At 37.4% G+C, this 26,538-nt stretch overlaps 1 protein-coding gene across 1 annotated transcript in view; it reads right to left on the bottom strand.

Annotated features, from left to right (window-relative positions):
- Positions 1 to 26,520, bottom strand: part of ADGB (androglobin) — a 193,783-nt gene extending 167,263 nt beyond the window's left edge. The window contains exon 1 of the mRNA XM_089922105.1: positions 10,710 to 26,520. Coding sequence (XP_089778231.1) covers positions 10,710 to 10,783 — 74 coding nt within the window. The 5' untranslated portion in view covers positions 10,784 to 26,520. The remainder of the gene's footprint in view (positions 1 to 10,709) is intronic.
- Between the last annotated feature and the right edge of the window lie 18 nt (positions 26,521 to 26,538).

The raw sequence follows: 26,538 nt of genomic DNA, 5'->3' as shown, positions 1-26,538 counted from the left end.
ATGAAAATATAACACATTAAAATGTATAGGATGCCACTAAAGCAACAGATAGGGGAAGTTTATAGCACAAAATGTCTACATTAGAAAAGAATCAAAGTCTCAGAACAATGTACTCAGTTTCCACCCTAAGTAACTAGGAAGAAGAGAGCAAGTTAAATCTAATGTAAATTAATAAAAAATTAGAGCAGGTTAATAGAAATAGAAAACATAAAAATGATAGAGAAAAATCAATAAATCAAAAAGCCAGTTCTTTGACTGATCAAACTCTAGTCAGATTGATCAGGAATGTGAGAGAGAAGATACAAACTACCAATCAGAATGAAAAAAGAGACATCACTACTGATCCCATAGACATTAAAAAGATAATAAGGAAATATTACAAATAACTCTATGTCATATATTTGATAACTTAGATGAAATGGATCAGTTCCCTGAAGAATACAAACTAAGAATCCTTGGTAAAGAGGAGATAGATTGGACTAGAGATATTGAATACCCTTGTCTGTATCTATTAATAAAGTGAACTTAGCATTAAATATTTTCCTACAAAGAAAACTCCAGACCCAAATGGCTTCACTGGTAAAGTCTACTAAATATTTAAGGAAGAAATAATACTAATTCTACACTAACTATTGGCAACAACATGGATGAATATCAAAATAATTATGAGTGAAAGAAGCCATACAAAAGGAAGTTTATTATTCCATTTATATAAAACTCTAGTAAATGTAAACTAATCTATAGTGACAGAAAATAGAACAGTGATTGCCTGGGAACTGGGGTCAAGGAAAGACAGAAGGAAGGCAAGGCAACTTTTTTGAACGGTAGATCTGTTCATTATCTTGATTGTGTTGATGCTTTCATGTGTGTGGATGTACATCAAAACTTACCAGAATGCATTCTTTAAATATGTGCAATTTATTGTATGTCAAATGTACATCAATAAACCTGGTTTTTAAAAAGAAAGAAAAAGAGGGCTTCCCTGGTGGCGCAGTGGTTGAGAGTCCGCCTGCTGATGCAGGGGACACGGGTCCGTGCCCCGGTCCGGGAGGATCCCACGTACCGCGGAGCGGTTGGGCCCGTGAGCCATGGCCGCTGAGCCTGTGCGTCCTGAGCCTGTGCTCCGCAACGGGAGAGGCGACAGCATTGAGAGGCCCGCGTATCGCAAAAAAAAAAAAAAAAAAGAAAGAAAGAAAGAAAAAGAAAAGCTGGCGATTTTAAAAGGCAAATTTAGGAAAATCCAAACATCACGTTGTGACAGCAGTATTATCTGTTCCTAGAGTCATAATACATAGTTAAATCTAGATTCTATGATATATTTGACTGCCCAGTCATATTCAACAAAATGTATTTTGTCTGTCTTTCATGTATACCTATTCCTGGTAAATTAAACCGTGTATAATTTGGACTTGGGAAAAAGTCAAAATTGTCTTTATATGTAATAAAGTAGTTCATATTTGCATTAATATATATTTTATAATCTGGTTATTAATAAAACACTAATGAAATAACTTTTTAAAATTTAAAAGCACTTGTTAATCACATACCTAGCAAAGATGACAAAATGAGTTTTTAAAAATTCTTAGGTCAGTTAACAAGATTATATAATACAACAGAAAATATATATAAGAGCTGAAAACCAAAGAAAACTTTAGCTGGCACAAAATCATTAGAGACTACTAAGAAAAAGTTTTAAAAGAAGCAGAATCTTATTTACACACAGGCCATACACACTCCTATATAAGCTTTAATTAGATTACTTCCACTGCGAGGACGTTAAAATTTCAATGAAGTGAGGGTCTGGAATTTTGCTATTATTTTCTTTGAACATGCTGCTCAGGGTAAAGACATGATTTATTCACAGTGGGAGGTAGTTTATTTATGCGGTGTGTAATTAGCATGCCTTATTAAGTAGCATCAGCTAATACCCTGAAGGAATCAGAATACACAATTGACTTAATTTGCATTAGGGGCATTCTGAGCCATATTCTTCAGAAATATTAAATACATGAAGAAATAAATTGCAACCTCTAAAAAATGTAAAAATTAAAAATAATTAAAGTCAGATTGTTATGCCAACCTTTACTCTCTTGGTTTGATGAAAATTATTTAATTAGGCATTTAACTTTAAAAGTTCAACATTTATCTATTTTTTAAATATACTGTGCTTGTGTGAATACGAACATAAATAGGTGAGGGAGATTAAGAGGTACAAACTTTCAATTACAAAATAAATGAGTCCCAGGTATGAAATGTACAGTGTGGGGAGTATAGTCAATAATTATGTAACATCTTCATCATGGTGATCATTTTGAAGTGTATAGAAATATCGAATCACTACTCTGTGTACGAGCAACTAACAGCATGTTGCAGGTTAATTATACTTCAAAATCAAACAAACCAAACACATAGAAAAAGAGATCAGATTTGTTATTACCATAGGTGGGGGTGGAGAGGTGGAACTGGATGAAGGTAGCCAAAAGTTACAAACTTCCAGTTATAAGATAAATAAGTACTAGAGATGTAAGGTACAGCATAATAAATATGATTAATGCTGCTGTACATTATATTGGGTTGACCAGAAAGTTCATTCAGGGTTTTCTATAAGATGTTACGGAAAAATCTGAACAAACTTTTTGGTCAACTCGGTATATGAAAGTTGTTGAAAGATTAAATCCTAAGAGTTCTTATCACAAGGAAGAAATTTTTTTTTCTAATTCTTTAACGTCTTATCTACATGAGGTGACAGATGTTCACTAAACTTATTGTGGTAATCATTTCATGATGTATGTAAGTCAAATCATTATGAAATGAACACTGAGCCAGGGTAGAGAAGCAATTTGAAGGGAAAATCAAAAGAACATGGAAACCAACTGGACATAACAGACAAAGGAAGGTGAAGGTCAAAGATAACTGCTTGAAACTCAACGTGGCAGGGAAAATGGTAGTAAGATTCTCTAAAATAAACACGGGAAATCACATTTGGAAGAGAAAATGATGACCTCCAGTTTGGACATATTTAACTTGGAGTAGGAGAGTACATCCAAGTGGATTTGTCCCCTTGAACTTGAGCTCAATTACACGGTAAGGACCACGGGTGCTAATTCAGTCATCTTTAATCATCATTGTTTTAGATCATCAAAAGGGATAAAGGAGAGGGGAGTGAAGCAAGACCATCAGAGAATGACTTAATTTGGGGGGTAGAAGAAAGAAAACAAAGCAGGGGCAGGTCAGAAGGAAAGGAGAACTCCAGGAAAGGATAAGAGAGGATAGATTTAGCTGGAGTGACACATGTTCCCCTGAGCCCTCTTGAGAGATGGAGGAACAAAGGGAGAGAGCAGAATAGGAGGGGGCTTCTTCTGCTGTTCGGATCCCAATGAACACAGGCCCCTAGTATCTGAAGCTTCTGCCTTTTACCGGGATCTAACACTGTCCAGCAGCAAAGCTGATATTTTAAAGAGCAAGGACAAAACATGATATGCAAATACATGAGATAATGTCCTTAATGACTTTAACCAAAATCCATGAAAGAAACAACAGGTCCTCAGCACCCTGGGTGAGTACATGCACAAGCTCCAATTAAACTTTTTTTTTCTTCTTTTTATACAACTCCAACTATTTTCTTCCTAAACTTATTCTTTGTCTATGGAGCAAACTGATCACAAATCCCTCCTAGACTTTGATCCAAGGTGGAGCAAACATGTGGCTTTGTCTCTAATTTCTAATTAATTCGTTACAATAGTATGTGGAAAGAGCTCTGTTAGCAGATTGTACAGCACAGGCTTCACCTTTGACCATGACCTCACCTGGTTAAACTCTTACGGTGTTTCTGGCTCATACCTGGGATGAAAGCAGGCAAAACAGGCCACAGTTCTTCCTGCTTCCTCTCCTTTTGCCTGTGTATCCACAAGGTTTGACGACCTGTAGTAGCCTTTTTTATTAATCTATAACTAAACTAGACATATTTCTTCCCTGAATTGAAGACTGAAAGGTGAAGAAATGGGAGCAGAAAGGGCACATTGACATTTTGAGGACTTCAACTGAAGTAATATATGTAATTCTGATGCCCATCATGTCAGAGGATGGAATAAAAATAATCACAAAATCTTTAGACTATGGTATTCATTTGGCACCAGCAAAAATATAAATATATATATTATATATATATACACTTTATATATTTATGTATATACTTTATATACTTTATACATATGTGTGTGTGTGTGTATATATATATATGTATACTTTATATATAAAGTCTACTTTTAAAATGTACCATATGTTAATTCAGCCATACAAATCAGCATGCCTATAGCCCTAGACCCTGGAATTAATTAGCCTGAACCTACCCTACGAAAGAATGTAATAAAATTTCAAAGCACCTAGTTGAATACTTCTTCTGACAACGTATGCATGTCTTCTTTGTCAAGGGTCAAAGTAAGAAAGATTAGGAATATTTCTATCCAATACTTCATATTATACAAATTATATCAAATTATACAAATCATATCAAAGGTATATTTTTAACATCTTGGATTTAGTCATTTTAGTCATTTTTATCTCACATTAAGTAGCCTAATCAGCTTATAGATTATTTAATCCCTTAATTTCAATAATCTGTGACCTGGAAACGTCAAAATAATAGTAAAGCCAACTAAAATATTTTTAAATAACCACTTTTGATTGAGGCAATATTACTTTGCTCATTTGAAGCACTAGCAACAGTGCTGTGAGTTTCAAAGTATAAGTTTGATTTTGTTTTTAGGTAACGCTGAAGTACAAATTCCGTGAGTCTGTAAATTTAAATCTTTTTAATCTAACATCTTCTACTCCTCTAATAATGCTACAGAGTAAACTGAGGAGGAACCATTTCTCCTCCAAAAGGGAACAAAATAAAAATTGGTTGATTAAAAAAATTTTTTTCATTGCCAGAAATAATTGTTAACCCATGTCAAGTTTTAACAAATTAATAAACAAATGTTCAGATTAAGATTATTTCAAAGGAAGAACTAGTGACAGATCCCACTAAGACTAACAGGTTATTCCTAGCCTCATTAAGCAGGGCTTTTTGGCTGAGATTTTTATATTTAAGAAATATGCAATAGACATTTATATGATGCCCTAATCGGTGCTGAGTGTTGCCTGGTGTCCTGGGGATGATTGACAGGGCCTCTTCCCTCTGGGTCTCATAGTCTCTCTCTGGTTCTGAGACAGAGGGTTTTATGGCCAAGCTGCCACACCAGGTTTCTCTTTTAACTCAAAGTACACACACCCTTATTAAACACACATCGTGCCAAGCCCTGAAGAAAAGGCAAAAATAAGCAAGGGAAGGCCCTCAGAAATTTGTCATTGAATTTCATTTACACTTTTTTCCCTTCCCTTTTCAGACATGGTGGCATCATCACCTGGACACCATCACCACTGCCACTGAAGGTCAGTAACTTGGCTTTGTGGTCTTCGACCACAATCATATTACAGGTCTGCTCTGTACCCACTCACCCTTCTTTAAAAAAGTTCCTCGCTCTCATGGAGAGCTCCCAGAAGCAAGCATCCCCCCATTATCTCCCATTATCATCACTCATTACTTGCTACCCTGATTCTTAATTCAGCATGAATTCCATTCAGACAATTGTTAAATTGTACCTCATAAATCATCATTTTGACATTGAAAACAGTCTATGTTTCCCCATCACACAGAGTTCAAATTCCTTAATCTGTCCTTCTCACGTGCTGCATACTCACCTCTGATGCTCTTTGTGCCAGTACATTCATATGAAATCCCTCTTCTCCAGCCAACCTGGATGACTTTCTGTGCCCAAACATCTCCATCACCTGCCCTAGCCATCTCACTAGCTTGTGCCTTTCGAAGTTGGAGAGTGGCTGTTAGAGGGAGATGATGAAAGACCAGCTCCAGTTGGAAGTGACCCTCTTATCCTCTAACTCACATAACCATCATTTTAGAAATGTCATGATTTCTCTAATCTAACCCTATGCCAATACATGGTTCCTTCCATTATTTCCAACAAGTTTCTCCCTGACAAATTTGACATTACTGTATATTTCCTAGTTATTTCTATTTGAATCTTAGTTTTTCTCCCCTAGATTACAAATCCCTGGACTTGTACCCTGTTTTGCAATTCCTTATTCTCCCAAGCCAACCAGTGACTTGGGCATGAGAAGCACTCAGTGAATCATTGGGAAATGAACATAAAGAATTGGCTTTCCTCTAGGGAAGTTTTTGTCACCAGAGATCACCTTTTAAATTGTGAGTACTTATGACCTTAGTTTTTGAGGTTCTCAGAGGTGACCTGGGTAAATCACAAAACTCAGTGTGAACCCTGGGTTGTATCCTGCCCTGCTTCTCCTCTTCCCTCTCTGCCTTTTTCTGTGGAGCTATAAGGACTATACCTAGAGCTACAAAAGGCATCTCCCTTCTCTCTCTCTCTCGCTCTCTCTCGTGCACACACACATTTTTTTCCTTTTTGATTTCTGTTGGTAGAGGAATAGATTATCTATTTTCTATTAACCACTGTTGCATGGTTTCATTGAAGCAGCTCTCTCTTTGACCTGGTATAACCAAGAATTCACTTAATTTAATCCTCAGTAAGATATATATTCTTCTATTTTATGTTGCTTTCATAGTATTAATCATGATTCCACTCTTGTAATAGTCTTGTTTTCAAAGTTTTGTATAGACAAATATGTTGATCTTTTTTGAGAATTCTATGAAATTTAAATGTACACTTCAGTAAGTATAGATTAACTTGAGCTTTATGAAATATATTTCATTCTGTTTTGAAAAGTGGTCTAACTATATTCAATATCCTGTGATAAATCATAATGAAAAAGAATATGATATAGAATGTATATATATACATACGTATAACTGAATCACTATGCTGTACAGCAGAAAGTAACACAACATTGTAAATCAACTATACTTCAATAAAATACATTTTCTAAAAAGAGGTCTAATGATATTTCATCATCTCTAAGAATCTAGAAGGTTGCATAATTCTTATTAGTTCAAATTATCTGTTTGATCTTGATTTTAATGTGCTATTGGAAGTGGAACAAAACTTTGTGACTATAAACACCAAATTGTATTCCTATCTCAAACTTCCCATTCAAGTTTCAAATATTTTAGCATTTCAAGTGTAAGCATTAACACTTCTAATAACTCTTAATACTTAAATTGCATGCCTTCTCTTCCCTCTTTTAAGTTGTCTATCATCTACACCAAGACTTATATTCAGTACGTCAAAGAAGATCAAATTTTTGTCCTGTTGTCACTACAAATCCTTCCATGGTATCTTTGCAGTACACATTAGTTTTCAAATTGATTAATTTAAATTGGTTTGTAATTTCTAATTATCATTAGGTATTAATAACAAAAGATATAATTTGTGACAGTTGTTACAACAATAAAAAATATTGTTCTCAAAGATGAAATTTTAAAAAGATGACACCCCCAATTAGAACAATAAGTTAAATCTAAGTTTTGAACACTTTACTGTAACAAAATTCTCTCACTTATGGATCTAGTAGAGTTAAAAAAAAATGCTGAAAGAATCATGATAGTTTAGAGCTGGAGGAAAAAATAAAGTAGAGAAGGGAGGACAGGGAATGTTGGAATGGCAACAATTTTAAGTAGATGGTCCTTCATTTAAAGAAGAAAAAATTGAATGTCAAAATAAAAAAATGACATATCTAATGTCACAAAAAATGGTGCAAGGGTGAACCCTATATCAGAGATTTCATTCTTGCTGATACAGAGAAATACAGAATACATAAAATAGAAATACCTTAATCTAATGTAAAAACTGTCAGCTCAGTTACCTGGCATACTTATTCTTGGTAATTCAGAGTCATATTTACTCATGAATTTGGTCACAGCTGGACATAGATGGTTCTGCTTTCTCAGTTGAAACATCTCAGTTTTTGAATTTTGCCAACAGTGGATCAAATCAGAAAAGGAGGGAGAACCAGGCTTCAATTAAATTTAGAAGGAATGAAAACCAAGCTAGGTAACTAAACTATGAACTCATTTAATAAACAAATCGTGAGTGGCTATTATGTGCCAGCCACCAGACTAGGCAAAAGCCAGACCTGGTCCTGTACCCAATTTGACACATAAGTTTAGGGAATACAAGAGATATGCTACAGATGGCAGCTGTAGGAGAATAAGGTTTTATGGGACAGCCATTTTCAAGGCTCCGAATACTTTTTCTCTCATTTCCGTACTCAGGACTATGTAGAGTTAGTTGCATTTATTGGATGTATAACCACAAGGTGTGGTAAAATAATGACATATAAAAACTTACTCTAAATGTCCCCAGTATATTTCAAATGACAATTACACTGGAGCCTTGCTAGACTTTGATCCCTGGGCCCCAGGCTAGGTGACACCTAAATCTATGACTTAGCCTGATATCTATAATTAGTTCTTCAGTAAAACTTAGAGGATAAACATGATTTACAGTGGACTTCACATTCTATCGTATAATGCTACAGCAGAACCTAATGATTTGATGTTTAATACTCAACAGCTAGTTTCTAGCAAAGCCTAGATACTGTATAACTATTTGCCCTTACTCTTGTATTTTCATAAATATATACATGTACTTTTATTGATATAATTCAATTCAGACATTTTCTGGGGAAAAAAACCTGTTAGAAATAACATCATCTCAAAAAGAAATGGGACGACCCAATAAGGAAAGGGTTAACATCTTATCAGCAGGGATCTTATCTCTATCACGTGATAAAATCACCACAAATCCAGGCCAGGTACTGTGTTTTATGGTATCTGGTTTGATCAGGTTTTTTTGTTTTGTTTTTTAAATGGGCGTTAACAATCTCATCTCTTTCAGGATATAAACTCTTTAAAATCAAAGCTCCTTAAGAGTTGTGAGCCTTTGATGTACATTAATTATAACCATTACTAAGTTTGCTTTTCTTTTTTTGGTGTATTGCAACCCTGTTATAGTCTTTTATTTCATCACTGTCATTCACTTATTCATTAAATAAACATTTTTGAGTGCCTACTACATATGACCCAAACATGACTAAGGACTCAACAGTGTATAAAATAGAAAAGGAAAAATTCTTGCCTTCATGGAACTTACATTTTATTAAGGTGACATATGCATAAACATAATTCTTAAAGCAAAATATATAGTATGTTAATGAGCAAAGCAATTAATGACAAAAAATAAAGCAGCAAAAGAAAAACGGGGAGTTTCTGGTTTTGGCAGGAAAGTGGGGATAGCAATTTTAAACCAGTTGGCCAAAGAAGCTGACGTGAGAAAATGGCATTGAGCTAAATACCTAAAGGAGATGAGGGAGAAAACCATATGGAAATGACTTTCTAGCAGAGGAAATAGCAAAGCAAAGGCCCTGAGGTAGGAACAAGCCTGGGGTGCTCCAGGATGTGAAAAGGAGGACAGTACATGAACAAGGGGGAGGTAAAGTCAGAAAAGGAATAGGGGAAAAGGGGAAAGACCCTGATCCTGTAGGGTCTTGTAGAACTTGGACCTATAAGAATGGAAGCAACTAGAAAATACTGAAATGACCTGCCCTACACTGGTACGTAGCGGGAGAGCAATTCTGTTAAAAATCACTTACGTAGGTAATATAGTATCTGAAATTTAAGTTACTAATAAAAATGAATGGGTTATCTGCCAGGAAGCTGGAAGCTTGCTTATGAGAGAAAACAGAACTAGGAATAGAGACTCACAGGCATAGGAATAAGTGCGGGAGAGGAGTTCAGGGAGGGAAAGAGTTTAAATACTAGGCATCGGTGAACAGAAGTTCAATGTGGGATTCTTGAGGTAAAGAAGGAGATGAAGAATTAGGCCACCGAAATCGAAAAACCCAACTAAATAGCATTTCCTGTCCACCCCTCACAGGCACAGTGGGAAAACACGAATGACCCCACGGAGTTAGGTTTAGCAGCTGGCACTCTCTTATAGCTGGAATACATTTTAGAAATCTATAAGTTCAAATAATAGCCCAAAACCTGTGTTATTAATAACTAGGTATTTTTAGAGGGGGAAAAAAGTAATAAAGAGGTACATACACAGACACGACAAATACCACCCCAGGTAGAGAGGCATCATGTAGATTCCATGAGCTAAAGTCTGTACACTTCCTTGGAGTAAACATTAGTAACATGAATTACATATTTATATAGTTTTAACTTTTAAAAACCATTTTATGTCTGATATAATCTGACTAAAAGTCTTTAGTTGTTGGACTGGGGCAGATACAAACTAGGCAATCATCACTGAGGTGAAAGTTCTCTCTCTCTCTGTCTCTTTCTGCTAATACTGAGGCCATGCAGATGTGGTCCTGACTTTGAGCCTCGCCTCTTTGGCAAGGAAGCAGCAGCCTTTCCAAGTGCCTGGGTGGACTCTGAAGGAGAGGAGGGGCAGGAAGGGGTGGGAGGTTCATGGATGGCAGCCAGAGTGCAGCTGCCGAGCAGCTGAAATAGGGAAACCTGGGAGGAGGTGGATCGAGGCAGGCATGGAGGAAGAATGAGTGCAAGAATCTCCCGAGTCTGGGTTACCACAGAAGGGAAAGAAGCTGCCAAGAGGCCATCTAAACTCGTGTCCTGGCATGGTTTGCTAGAGTGAAGCAGCGCCAGGACGAGTGGAAAGGCCAAGGGGTCAGGCCAGGGGTGGGATGGGCAGGCAGAGGTCCCTTACTCTTTAGATTTATCCGATCCGTGCGCCGAGTTGATAGGATGCACCTCTTTCTTTCTGGTTTGTTTGGTGGTCATGGCAGAGGCGGACCCAGGCAGCGGCTGAGCTCTGAGCTAGGAGCCGGCTCTGCGACCCTGGCTCCGCGTCTGCGGTTGCCAGGAGACGGCCGTGAGCTTCCTGCAGCCGTGGGGCAGGTGCTGGCAGGGCTTTAGCAGGGGAGGCTCTCGGGGAGGTGGCTTTAGGTCGCAGTGGGGATGCGAGCTCGGGCGCTCCACAGAGGGGGTGGTAACCTAGGGGTTGAGTGTCCGGGGAGGAAGGCTCCCCTGGCATGGATTTGTCCGTAGGATTGATGGGCAGTTCTGATAAACTGGAGTTTTTCTATCAGGTTGACTCTGCCAGGCTTTGCCCTTCGGAACCGTGGACATATATCGACTCTCTTTTGGATTTGAATACGTGTACTATGCAAGTCCCCTTTCCCCAGGTCTTCTCTCTGCTGAACGAGTTCCTTTAGTAATAATTAAAGAGACTATTATAGACACAGTAATTTGCCAATGGCTTGAAAATCGTGGGTTCAGTAGTGAATACGGTGGGTGCAGGGGGATCCCTTTAGCGAAGGCAAGACCATGACACCCTCAGTCGCTTAAGTTTCGCTAATCATGATGTCTGTGTTTAAATAAGTTGTGGGTTTGGGTTGTTCACATGAAAGAATAAATCCAGGTCGTGGAATGGAGCGGCCCTTGATAAGCTCACTTGAGAAGGCACTGGAGCCAGATGACACGAATCCAAGCAAAACAAGACCCATTAAGCCTCTAGCTTAATGGTCAGCCAATCCTGATGGTATCTATAAGTTATCTTGCCTTGGGCAAGTCCTTCCTTTTGAGCCTCAGTTTACTCATTTGTAAACAGGAGATGCTAATAGCTAACACAATTCTATCTTGAGGATAAATAAGATGTATGTAAAATATTTAGAACATAATGAAAGCACAGAAAGTAGGGGCCTCTATTTCAAAATGACTTTGAGGAGCAGGCAGATAACATGAATGAAGCTGAGAAACGCTTAGACTGGGAAAAATTTTAAGTGCATTAAAATAAAACCAAATATTGCTCCGGCCCAATACAACCTCACTTCAGAGAGATTTAACTGTGCACAGGCCTGAGGTTTAGAACCCCTATCACCAGGTGGTCTCTTGCATTAGCCTAGAGATAATTAATCATCTTTAAATACAGACATTCCCTCTGTTCTTGGAACTGTTCAGTGGCCCAACTCTACAAGGGAGAAGCAGCTTCCTGCAAAGCAAATCTTTCAACTGCTCTGAGGAATGAATGCCTAGACCACTCTGCTCAGCGTAGCTTTTCCTTTGTCAGACTATCCCAATCTTATTATTGGGTGTTACATAGATGACAATCAGATAGCAACTTCTCTGTATTCTATATGCAAGATAAATAACTTCTAAATCAGCAGGGTTAATGTTATGACTGAAGAAATGCCCTACAAATAGCTGTATGTGTGAAGAAAGTGAAGACACCTTGAGAACTCTGCCTCATTTATCCCAGGATTGAGATTTCCAGAGAGTTCTCCTGAATGAAAGTAAAGGATCAAACTTCAAGAAAATATTATTTAATACTAAGTCTAATCAGAGTCATCAATGCAATGCCATAAGCATTGCATATACAAAGACTATTGGGTAAAAATAGCACAATTTTAAGCAACCAACCCATGGACAGGTGAGTTTCCTCTTGAACAAGGGCCATCCCCGAAGCCACAGTTAATGGTTGAAAGGTGCCAAGGCCATTAGAGAAGAAATGTCTTGGAAATCAGGTGATCTACAGCCCACACGTATTTTACAGACAAAGAGAAGAGAAACGCCTTGCCAAAAGTTGCTTGGCTACTTAGTGGTAGAGTTTGGACAAGAGGCATTAAAAACAGAAGCACAGGTTTCAACCAGACATATTACTGCTCCACTCAGAGACTGTTTTCTTATCTGTTAAATTAGGATAAAAATAAATTAAGGGAGTTGGTATCAGGATATAATGAGATAATAAAAATTTGTTTTTAAAGTATGAAGTGCTTATTAATTCCTCATCCAGTGTTTTTCTCCATTATTACATTATGCATGCAGCATGCAGAAATGGAATTTCTCTTTTTTTCTGAAGCCAAACTCTGGTCACGATTCTAAGAGGCAAATATATTCCTCTATAAACCATAAGATGGCATTTGTATGTGCCAGTGCAAAAAGGAAAATAGGCCCTATATCTATCTTTTTTTAAATCCATATTCTTATGTGCAGGTGGTAATTATGGTCAATGTCATTTTGAAATGTTAATAATAGCTGTGATTTATTGAGTTCCTATGACATGCCAGGCTTAGGGAGGGCTGCTAGCTCCTTAGAGCAGGCTTTAGAGACAGACCTGAAAATTAAATACTGACTCTTATTGAGTAATCCTGGGTAAGTCATTTAAACTCTCTGAATTCCATTTTCTTCATCTGCAAAAAGGAAAGAATACTACTGCTTACCTGAAATGTTGTGTTTGGAACATTATCAGCACTCAAACAACGATAGCTAATACTTTCCTTATTTCACAGGTAAAAAAACTGAAGTGCAGCGGGGTAAAGGGACTTGTCTGACACGGGGCCAGTGGCACAGCAAGAGTAGCCTGCCTCCACGGCCTTTGCCTCTGCAATCCTCCAGACTAACCATCCAGGCTGTAATCTTACAGAGATGCTCCTGAGCACAGCAAATTCAGATGATTGCCCTGCCACTCAGCTTAGGGATGTCCAAGTTCTCTTGCTGTTTAACCACTTTCAAAGGCTGAGAAACAGCGCTTGTATTTCATTAGCGCTACACAGAGTGGAGCCTTTCTTTACTCTGTACTTAACGTTTTGAGGAAGAGTTATGACTTCAGACAACAGTAACCCCGGCTCCATAGGGAAGTGGTGAGAATACTTACTTCCTCATGCCAGCAGAAACAGAATCGCCAGGGGCTCTCTCTTTGGACTGCATGGGGAAGTGAGTTTTGGTAACCACTTCTCTACCGACCTTGGGAGCCCTAGATGACTGGAGTTGAGTAGAGGGGCAGTGTTTCGGATTCTTAAAGCCATAGCTCTGGGCAGCTTTAGACACTTGGTCCCACAGCCTCGGGAAATTACACGGATGGTGCTGCCCAGCCCCCTTTTTGCAATTAGGTCAATTATGAAGTTGCCTACTTTTAACCAAATAAATGAGGAAGCGTAAATTCTGCCTGCTCTGCTTATGGTTCAGGTTAACTGCCTTTACAAGTTCCGTCTTTCAATTGCCACTTTTCATTAGAAATTAATATCCTTCTCCTTTATTTTCCACAGAGCTTTATTTGTTCATTTTTTAAAATTCTGATAATATTCCACCTTATTTTTATCATTACTTAGACCCTGGACCTTCTCATTTACTAAACTGTAAGGGCACTTAAAGCAGGACCTGTTCTACTTTTCTTCACCAAATTCACATCAACCTTTGCAAACCTCCTCAACATCTTGTAATCAGAACTGACATTTATTGAGCACTTACTACCTGCTTGGCACTACTAAACGCTTTTTCTGTAATAACTCACTTAATCCCCATAAACACCCTAGGGATGTGCTATGATTACAATCGCTCTTTTTTAAATAAGAAAACAGAGGTTAAATTAAATTAGTAAGTATCAGGCAGCATTCAGGCCCATGTGGTCTGGTGGCAGATCCACACTCTTTATAACCACATTATTCTGCTTCTGACTGCCTCAGTGGTGGCAACCCTGTCCGGGGTTATAATTAGCCCATTTTGTAGAGAAGGAACATGAGCTTTAAAAAGCATAGCACCTTGCCCAAAGTCCAAAGCACAGAGGGGGTAGAGCCAGAATGTAAGTGTCAGCCATCTGGCTTCAGAGTGCACACTTATTTTATTTTATGATTTTTATTTTATTTATTGCGGTAAGAACACTTAATACAGGACCTACCCTTCTAATACATTTTTAAGAGCACAATATAGTGTTGGTAATTGTAAGCACAACGTTGTACAGCAGATCTCGAGAGCTTATTCATCTTGCATCACTGAAACTTTCTACCTGTGTACGCTCTCGAGTTCTATGCTACATTGCCTCCTTCAAACAGAAGGAGTACAGAAAAATGTTTACTATCGGTCCTAGAAAAATGTATTATAAATTGCAACTTAGATTCAGTTTTGTCCCTTAATGTTCAGTCTCTTCAGAGCCCTCTAGTTATGGAGGATTTGGATCCGGCAGATATGAAACCTCCCTGTCCCTGCCAGAGAAAGCTTCGTTATGCTGGGCAGACCTTAACTTACAGTCTTAATTGTCTTTGAAAGGAAATTCTGAAGAGAGATGCGTAAAAAGTGGGATAATAAGGAAAAGATATTTTCCTGATACTAGCTGAAAAATACTTTCCATTTCGATAAGCTGTTTAAATAAGAAACAAGTTTGCCTGACTGTAATAGAACACTTCATCAGGATGCAAACTGATGTGCATTTGTGTAAGGTTGCAGTCACCTCGGCACTGGACGTGGTGGTACTCAGCCTGGACAGAGGTACTCACTTCCCTACCAGAGAAAGCTCCTCACTCAGCGCAAGGTTATGTCTTCTCCCTGAGAGCTTCCTGCACCTCAGTGGTGTATGTGTAAGGAAAGGGATATAATTGGGACAACTCTGAAAGATCCTTTTGCCTTTTGAGCTCCCTCATTATTGGCAGAGACCTCTTTCACAACAGCATTGCAGTTTAACCTCTGCTGCCCAGTCCCTCTTGCCTTAGCCTCTTAGAGATACTACTGAGAACGCTCACTAATAAACATCGTGTACACAAATCTCAGAGTGTGAGAGTCTGTTTCCTGGGAACTAGCCTAGAACAGTTAATAGCAGGTTTGACTGCAGGAAGCAGACTCTAAAATGAGACTTGGTAAGCCTTCAGCTTCCAAACAAAATGAAATAACAGGGAATGAATTTACCTTCTCACGCGCAATAGCTGATAAAATGAATAAAATACATGAAGACACTGGCTTTCAGGCAATGAAATCAGTGATCCCAGAGATGAAAAACAAACAAAGGTGAGCTTTTCAGAAATAAACTCACGCACTTACGGACAAAGGAGGCAAAAATATACAATGGAGAAAAGACAGTCTCTTCAATAAGTGGTGTTGGGAAAACTGGACAGCTACATGTAAAAGAATGAAATTAGGACATTCTCTAACGCCATATACAAAAATAAACTCAAAATGTATAAAGACCTAAATGTAAGAGTGGAAACCATAAAATTTCTAGAGGAAAACATAGGCAGAACACTCTTTGACATAAATCATAGCAATATTTTTTTGGATGTTTATTCTACAGCAAAGGAAATAAAAGCAAAAATAAACAAATGGGACCTAATTAAACTTAAAAGCTTTTGCACAGCAAAGGAAACCATCAACAAAATGAAAAGACAACCTACTGAATGGCAGAAAATACTTGGAAATGACATGATCAATAAGGGGTTAATATCCAAAATATATAAACAGCTCACAAAACTCAATATCAAAAAACAAACAACCCAATTAAATATGAATAGGGAATTCCCTGGTGGTCCAGTGGTTAGGATTCCACGCTTTCACTGCTGAAGGTGCAGTTTCGATCCCTGGTTGGGGAACTAAGATCCTGCAAGCCATGTGATGTGGCAATATAAATAAAATAAAATAAAATAAAATAGACATTTTCTAAAGAGGACATGCAGATGGCCAGCAGGCACCTGAAAAGATGCTCAACATTGCTAGTCATCAGGGAAATGCAAATCAAAATCACAATGAGATATCACCTCACACCTGTCAGAATGGCTACAATCAAAAAGAACAGAAATAACAAGTGTTGGTGACGATGTGGAGAAAAGGGAACCCTCCTACACTGTTGGTGGGAATGTAAATTGGTGCAGCCACTGTGGAAAACAGTATGGAATGTTCTCAAAAAACTAAAAATAGAACTACCATATAACCCAGCAATTCCACTCCTGGGTATATATCTGAAAAAAACAAAAACATTAATTCAAAAAGATACATGCACTCCAATGTTCATAGCAGCATTATTTACAATTGCCAAGATATGGAAACAACCTAAGTGTCCATCAACAGATGAATGGATAAAGAATATGTAGTGTGTGTGTGTGTGTGTGTGTACACACACACACACACACACACACACACACACTGGAATACTATTCAGCCATAAAAAGGATGAAATTTTGCCATTTGTAGCAACATGAATGGACTTGGAGTGTATTATGCTACATGAGGTAAGTCAGTCAGAGAAAGAAAGATACTCTGATATCACTCATATGTGGAATCTAAAATATACAACAAATTAGTGAATATAACTAAAAAGAAACAGACTCACAGATACAGAGAACAAATTAGTGGTTACCAGTAGGGAGAGGGAAGTGGGGAGGGGCAATATAGAGGTAGAGGATTAACAGGTACAAACTACTATGTATAAAATAAGCTACATGGATATATTGTGCAACACAGGGAATATAGCCAATATTTTATAATAGCTATAAATGGAGTATAAACTTTAAAAATTGTGAATCATTATATTGCATACCTGTAATTTATATAATATTGTAAATAAACTATACTTCAATTAAACAAACAAAAAAAAATGATGGACTTTATCATTGTCTCAGCCTACTATGAGGGCTTGACACAGGGCAAGTGAGCCCAGGCAAAGCCTGATGGTGTCCCCGGTTTAGGGAAATGGAAGTGGAATCCAGGGGCGCTAGGAGGCTGAAGTTCTCAGAGCAGAGTATGTGGAGGAGAGAGAAGCACAAAGAGGAGATACTCAGAGGGTAGGCCCTCAGTGTCTGTCAGAGCACTGATCTGCACAAGCACAGGTGGTAATGCCCTGAGGCCATGGAAAGCACCACGTGAAAGGGTTAGAAGGGGCATAAGCTCACATGGGGCCTGTTCTCACCAGCATGACTGGAAAAACCTCAGAATTCACAGGAGACAGAATATGGAGTTTTGCCCCGTCTGTAGTGGTGAAAATTTCACCCTAAACAAAACTCCTCATTGCTCCCATCTAACGAAACTTAAAAGCAGGACTTGAAGTGATCAAACTGTTTCCAAGTAGGTTAACAGCTTCCCTGAACAAATTTAAGAATATTTATAGGAGTACAAAAATAACTAGTACCCAACAGGTACAATTCAAAAAGACTGGTATCCAATAAAACTTACCAAGCATAAAAAATAGAAGCAGGAAAATATGTCCCATTAAAAGGAGAAAAGAAATGAACCAATTGAAAATGACTCAGAATAAAACATGGATGACAGAATTAGCAGACAGGATGTTAAAATAGCTGTTATCACAGCATGACATATGTTCAAGAAGCTGGAAGAAAGATTAAATATGTTAAGTTCCTCTTAAGAACACCTAAAACTACACATATGATGTCTATGTCGAAAAGATACACTGGATGGGATGAATGGCAGATTAGGCATTGCAGAAGAACAGATTAGTTAATTTGAAGACACAGCAACAGAGACAATCCAACGTGAAACACAGAGGAAAAAAACAAAACAGAACAGGACATCAGGGAGCTGTGGAACAACTTTAAATAGACTAATACACATGCAGCTGGAGTCCCTGAATAAATGGGCAAGGAGGACAGGCCTGGGGGTTAGGAGAAGATCCAGAAGAAAATAGATGCAAAAATAATGATTGAAATTTTTCCAAATTTTGTTAAAGCTATAAATCTCAGAAATTCAATAAACCCTAACCAAGCGCAAAAAACATGGAGACATCTACACCCAGGGACATCATAACAAAATTGATTAAAATCACGGTTTAAAGGAAGATCTTGAAAGGGAACTTCACGGCTGACCAACAGGTATTGAGAAGCCCATTGCTGGCGAGAGGTGGAGCACACTGGCAGCCCTGATGTAGAACTGAAGTGCAACTGCTCAACACTGACCCGTGGTAAACTAGGACAGGATATTAGCAGAAGAGAATGCACAAACATATGTATCTCAGGCCTATGGGAGGGTCAGGAAAAAGTAATTAGAAAGACTGAGAAACTGGATGGCTATTGCCACCTTAAGAATATTAAATATAGTTATAATAACTTTTAATGACGTTATCTATTAAATTTGTCATCTATGTCATATCTAGGATGATTTCAGTTGATTTAATTTTGTTTTTCCTCCTAATGGGATATATTTATTCTTTTATTTGCTATGTTTCTTATCAGCACAAGACATTGTGAATTTTTCCTTGTCTTATGCTGGGTCATACACTTTGGGTAATAATGATTTGTCTCTTTTGTAACTTGAAACTAATTGTGTTTATTTGGAGGTTTAGTTTACCTGGAGGTCTCATTTTCTGCATTGGGTATTTCTAAATAGATGAATAAGATTTGGTTTCTGCCCCTGAAGAGCTCATAATCTTGTGGGGCAAACAAAAACTAGCACTGATATTTATAAGACAATACAATGAATTCTATAGAAAACATGTGAATCAAGCACTAAGGCAGCCCTGAGTAAGGTTATCCAAGGGGATGTCCTCAGCATGTTTTATTGGAAACAAGTATCTAGCTGAGGTGATGGGGGTGGAATGACAATTCAGATCTGGATCATGGAGCAGCCCCTGGTGACAAACTACAGTAAGAAGTTCTGGATAGTGGGAGATGGCACTTTGAGGGGCCTAAGAAGAGTGAAAGATTAGGATAAACTTCCCCATTTTATCACTTGTGTGAAGAAATGCCACCACATTAATGTAAAATATTCTGTATAGACAACTGGATTAAGAAGATGTGACATATATATATATATGTATATATATATATATATATATATATATATATATATATATATAACTCATCCATGAAAAACAATGAAATTCTGCCATTTGCAGCAATGAGGATGAACCTTATTTCACTTATGCTTAGTGAAATAAGTCAGAGAAAGACAAATACTGTATGATATCATTTATATGTGGAATCTAAAAAATAATATGAATGAATATATATGCAAAACAGAAACAGACTCACAGATATAGAAATCAAACTTGTGGTTACCAAAGGGGAGAGGGAAGGGAGAAGGGACAAATTAGAGGTATGAGATTAACAGATACAAACTACTATGTATGAAATAGATAAGCAACAAGGATACATTGTATAGCACAGGGAATTATAGCTATTATCTTGCAATAATTTATAATGGAGTATAATCTGCAAAAATAGCGATCACTATGCTGATCACTATGCTGTACACCTGAAGCTAATGTAATATTGTAAATCAACTATACTTTAATAAAAATAAAATATTCTGTATAAACAGCATTACGTGAGTTTATAGACATGTAGACTTGGGCTCCGACTTAGCTCCATCACATGCTAGAGGTATGATGTTTGGCAAGCTATTTAGACTCTGAAGTCATTTTACTTATCTGAACAATGGTTATAAACTGATTGTTGTCAAGATTGGTTGAGATGCATATGCTTTGAAAAACAAAAACAAAGCAAAACAAAACTAAGTATGGTCCTTCTCCTAAGAAGCAGCACTATTTGTCTACATAAAAGTTCTAAAAAGACTTGGCAAAAGCTGCAGTTGCGAAGAAGAGACTAACAGAATTTTGTGTTATGATGATTTATAAGGGCTTTAAATAATTTTAAAAACATTTTGGAGGGTAATAATTTTGTATAATAATGAAGTATAATTTTTTAACATGAGAATTAAAAAGAAAATAGTAAGGCTTCATGATTATAATAAGGTATATTATTCTCCCCCAAAACCTTTACCTTATAAACCTGGTTAAGATAGTTACAAGCCATTCTCTCTTTTGACTTAATTGCTAGTAATTCTACACATCCATGAAGCTTGTTGAATTTTCCACACATATATACCTCACATATATCTTACACATGCTATTTATACAAAAAAAGTTAGCACATATAAATATATTCCAGTGCTTAAAAATGTAGACCTTAAAGTTCATTGGAAGTGAAATGCAGGGGAAAAGTTCAAAATGGACTCTTATTTAAATGTTTTGATTTTGGAATTATGAAAGTGTAAAAACAAGTTTAAAAAATCTCTAGTCCCATCTTCCAGAAGTAACCACTGATAACTTTTTGATGTGTAGAGCCTTCTCATCATTTACACAACTATTTTATATAATTGAGGTTATGTTATTTAACTTTTGTTCACTTAGCTAAGCTGCCAGTACTTCCCATGTCATTTAGTGATTTTCTACGTGATGATTTTTAATAGCTGTGTAGTAAGGCATCATATGAATATACGTAACCATTGTCCTACTGTTGAACTTTTAGGTAATTTCCTATATTTATTCAATGTGAATAACAGGCTGATAAAATACAGTGCATTATAGATGAACAGGAATGGGGAACTGGAGGCTTGGACTCTGAGGCCACCTCTGAGTGCTTCCCGATAAGTCATTTCACCTCCCTGAGTTCCAGTTTCCTCACTTAGAAAATTGTAGGCTGAACTAGATGAAGTTCCAGATCCTCTTCTGTGCTAACATAGACATCAGCACTTCCAGGATTAATGTACACTTTGGTGTGGAAGGTCTTGAGTAGGGTGCTGCACTGGAGAACTCTAAACAGCTAGAAGGTAGTGTAAGGTCTACACTTCCTGGGTTGTTTGCAGAGCTAAAACAGCAAAAGTGATCAGTGCACTGGAAAAAGTGGGAAAGCATCAAAACACCTTTGATTCTGCCACCCCTTTCCTCTCCTCTGAGAGCTAAGAAGGATTGACATCAACCTTGCCGTCCCCCTAGACTTCAAGCGTGTGTTGCTCAACTGGAGGATGATGCTTACAAGTGTGACTGGGCATTTTACACTGTTTGCATTTGTGCATATTCTCAGCTTCATAAACAAGTTAAAAAAAAATTTTTTTTTAATTTAAGTATGATCCCATAATAAGATCCCATATGCTGCATGGCATATGGAATCTTAGTTCCCTAACCAGGGGTCAAACCCACTTTCCCTGCAGTGAAAGTGCAGAGTCTTAACCACCAGACCACCAGGGAAGTGGTTAATGCACATTAATTTAAAGCTAACTCATTTAAAGTAAGTTAGCTTTACTGAAACAATGCTGTATACCTCATGAACTTACATTCTAGGAGACGGGGAGAGAAAACAAACAGACACAAAATATATCATGTTGTTCCAGTATGTCAAGTGGGGCTAACTACTAAGCAGAAAAAAGGAAGTAGGGTAATAGAAATAGGAAATGTGTGAACTAGGGAGGAAGTTGCTATATTATATTGAGGGCACAGGAATGACCACTCTGGTAATGTGACATTTGAGGAGAGACCTAAAGTGTATAAGACATCAGGCCATGCAGACCTCTGAGGGGATGCGTATTCTAAGCAAGGTCAATAGCAAGTAATTTTTTGAGGTGGGAGGTTATGTGGTGCGTTCTCTGCCTCTGTGACTAGAACAAATAGAACAAGAAGAAAAGTAGAGAAGATGAAGTCAGAGAGGCATCAGGGTGGCAGATCCTACTGGCTCCTATTAGGAACATGGCATTTATTCTGAGTCAGGTGGAAGCAATTAGAGGATTTGGGGCAGAGAAGTGACATAATCTGGTTTAGGCTTTAAAATGATCTTTCAGGGTGCTTTATTGAAAATACACATGGGTGGGTATTGAGGGATGAGTAGGGCAGAAGCTAGGGAAAACTAGTTAAAATGCTACTGCAGTAATTCAGAGAAATGCAGTATTGGCTACACTAGGGCAAAAGTATAGGAGGGTGAGAACCGGTCTGATCCTTGGTGCATTTGAAGGAATAGCTAAAAGGATCTTCTGATAGAGTGTAAGATAAAAGAGGAATCAAGGGTGACAGCAAGGATTTTAGCCTGAGCAATTGTAAAAACAGAACTGCCATCCACTGAAGTGAGAAAGACTTTGAGAGCAGAAAGTTCAGGGAGAAAATTAGGAGTTCAGGTTTGAATGTGTTCGGTTTGAGATGCCTATTAGAAATGCAAGTAGAGAGTTCACAGGCATTTGGATAAATGAGTCTGGAATTCAGGTGACAGGTCTGGGCTGGAGATAGAAATTTGGGGGGGTCTTTATCATAAGATGAATTCCATAAATAACTTTACCTATCCCATAAAAATATTTTTAAATATTACAGGAATGTATGGAAAAACTCAATTAGGTCAGAAAATGATTAATATGGATTTATGCTTGAGTCTCCCTGCAAGTTGTCACCCAGGTAAATATTTTTAAATCAATCCATGCTGCTTAAGTGAAATTCTACTTTAGGATGATGTCTTTTATTGCTTTGGAGGATTACTCTAGCTTATGAAAATTATTGCTCTAGTGTTCTTCCTCTACACTGTTGACTTAAATGAAACTTGTATCAAAAAGGAATGAGGTTTCACAAGCAATTATTGTATTTTAGAGCTGGAATGGCCTTAACGGCCTCATTTAATCTAGGACTTCATTTTACAGAAAGAGGAAAAACCGGAAGTTCAAACAGTTCCCAAAGTCACTCAGCTAGTATACTTATTAATCATTTACTTAACACAACAAATTAAGTTGGGTGATATTCTACGTGTTGGTGATAAAACAGTCAACAATAAAAATAAAGACTCTGTCACATGGAATTTACAGTCCCTTTGGGGGAGCTAGAAAACAAACATGCAAATGTACAATATGGCACATAATTGATAAGTGCTATGAAGAAAAGTGAATCAAGATAAGGATAGGGTGATAAGTAATTTATTTTTCAAATTGGGACACTTTTTAGAATAAAAGGAGTTGAAAACTAGATGGGAAGTCAGGTCAGCAGGCATAAGCTGGGGCATCCAGCTTGGACAAATGAAAATGTAAGGCTGCCCAGGTAAGTAGGATGGGGTGGTGCTGAGGGGCTGAGTCAGGTTTATTCCACATAAAGTGGTCAGGAGTCAGAAGACATGGTGACATGTGAGGAGAGGCCTGAAGACAGTGAAGGAAGAAGCCATGCATATATTTGGGGTCGGCTGCCACAGACAAAGGAAGCAACAATGAAGCCTCTGACGAGGGCGGCATGTGGAGAAACAGTGTGGTTGCTGGAGAGGGAACAGGGGAATAATGGTAGGAGGTGAAACAAGCTGAACTTTTAGGCTATTAAAATGACTGTGGTGTCTGTTATGCTTAATAGAAGAAGGCATTTGTTGGTTATGATATGAAGAGTAACATCTAATTTTGTTTTTAATAATAATAATTTGGCTGTCCTATTGACAATAGTCTGGGATGGGGGTGAGAATTTAAAAACAATGTCACTTACCATGCCAGCAAGAAAAATTCTTGGTAATAAATATAAGAAAAGCTGTATAAGGCTTCTACCGGAAAATCTTATTGCTAAAATTAAGGAAGACTAAATAAATGAGGTGCTCTGGGATGACCTAGATGAGTGGGATGGGGGATGTGGGAGAGAGGTCCAAGAGGGAGGGGATATATGTATACAAAGAGCTGATTCACTTCGTTATATATAACACAACATTGTAAAGCAATTACACTCCAATAAAAATTCTTTTTAAATGTGAATCAAAAAAAAAAAAGAAGTACCTCATGTTCACATATTAGAAGACTCAATATTGTAAAAATGTCAATTTCCCCCCAATTCTATAGATTCAACACATTTCCAACCAAAATTCAAGCAGGTTATTTTTTGGCATAAATTGACAGTCTGGTACTATTTATAAAGAATTGCCAGCGACCCAGAATAATTTTTTAAAATATTTAAATAGAAAAAATGTGCAAGATTTGTATTATTTTAAGAATTACTATAAAGTCATAATAATTATTGATATGGAATAGAAGAATGGATTAGTAAAAACAGGAAGTCCAGAAATAGATACACAATGAAGTGTGGTAATTTTATTTTTATAAAGGCACCAATGAAATTTAATGTGGACAAAGAAATTATATATGGTTTTCAATATATAGTACCAGAAGAACTGGCTGTCTACATGAAAAAAAAAAAGAAGCTTGACCAATACCTCACTCCATATACAGAAATTAACTCAAGATGGGATACAGATCTAAACATAAAAATTCAATCTAAAAGTCTCCTTAAAGAAAATACTGGATAATATCTTTGCAAACTTCAGGTGTTCAATGATTTCTTAGAACACAGAAATCATTAAACGTAATAAAAAGTTTAATAAACTGAACTTCCTTAAAAGTAAAAACTTCTTTTCAAAAATAGTCATTACTAAGAAAATTAGAAGGCAAACCTCGATGGGATAAAAGCATTGCAATGTATTTATACAACAAAGGATTTGTATTTAGACTATATAAAGATTTGCTAAAATTCAATAATAAAAAGACAAAAAACTTAATAAAAATTCGCACAAAACATAGACGACCACAAAATAAGGAATATTAATGGCCAATAAGCACAGTCATTAGGGTTGTGTAAATTGAAACCCAATGAGATATAATGAGTATACACATACCTAGTACAATGCTAAAATAAAAAAAATAAAACTAATAACAGTATACTGTATTTTTCTATGTCAACCTGGTTAAGCTGAAGACTATATTTCCTAGAATTTCCTTTTCTGTTTTAGATTTGGCCCAAAGAGAAACTTTTGTATAATTTATATAAATAAAGCAGTAGACATTACTCTCAAAAGTTTGCTGGTGTCAGATTTAGTGCCAGACTGGTGCAGATGTATTCACTGAGTTATGGCATGACCTCATTTTACAAGGTTGTCCAACTCATCTTCCAGGGTGATCAACAGCAACCCCAGGTCTACCATGCTTGGCTCTGGACCCACAAAATTGGTAGCTACACAAAGACAACAAGTTCCCATAGAGCTCGCCATGAACTTCCTTTTCTTGGTCCTACTGCAGTGGATGTTTAGTTTCTCAGACTTCCCTGCAAGCTCTAACTTGTCTACCTGCACCAGTACTTTAGGTAGACTCATGAATGACTCTTTTTCTGATCTCAACCCTTCCATTTACTCCATATTTTCACTTTTGTGTAAGATCTAATTCCTACAATGAATCCCTTATTCCACTAACACTCATGCTAGCTCTGTTTCCCAGACGAACGCTTGATGACTATAGTTCTTGGAACCTCATCTGCATTTGGATCTGATTTAGATAACTATATTCTCAATTCTGAGACTGATGCCATCATTGAAATGAAACTTTGGGGGCTCTGGAATGACAGGATTATATTTTTTCATGGGAAAAGACTATAAATTCTTTGTGATCAAAGACTGCTAAACGGTAGATTGCTAAAAGGCCTCAAATACTTCCTATCCCTGCAGCAGTACTCCTTTCCAATGTGATTTTTCAGTTCTTTCTATTAAAGGTGGAATCCATTTCCCCATGCCTTAAATGTGTTCTTGGCCACATGACTTTCTTTGGCTACTAGGACATTAACAAACATGAACCAAGCAGAGGATTAGAAAGTGGAAGTGGAATGGAGCTTGCTTTAATCTGCTGACTTTAACCAGCAAGCCATGTGGATGAGTCCTGGCCAGCCTCTGAAACACACAAAGCCAAGTCATGCCTGTCATCCCAGCTGATGATGAGGTAATCACCAAACACACAAGTGAGGCTGTCCTAAGCCGTCAAGTTCCAGTGAGTTGGCTCAGATTGGTGTTATTTTATGGCGCTAAGTTATGTAGAGATTTGTTATGAAGCAAAAACTAACCAGTACAAATATTAAATGTTGAGACGATGCCAAGCAACTCCAGCTCTTAGTCACTGGTGATGGGAAATGACTCTGGAAAACTGTTTGGCAGTTTCTTATGAAGTTAAACACACACCTACCGTAATATCCAGAAATTCCAGTCTTAGATGTTTACCTAAGAGAAATGAAAACA

Source organism: Delphinapterus leucas, chromosome 12 (assembly GCF_059928025.1).
Source record: "Delphinapterus leucas isolate spDelLeu-1000000601 "Yukka" chromosome 12, BTC_Dleu_Yukka2, whole genome shotgun sequence".
NCBI lineage: Eukaryota > Metazoa > Chordata > Mammalia > Artiodactyla > Monodontidae > Delphinapterus > Delphinapterus leucas.
The sequence above is the reverse complement of the archived record's forward strand: the minus strand, read 5'-3'. Positions and strand labels throughout refer to the sequence as shown.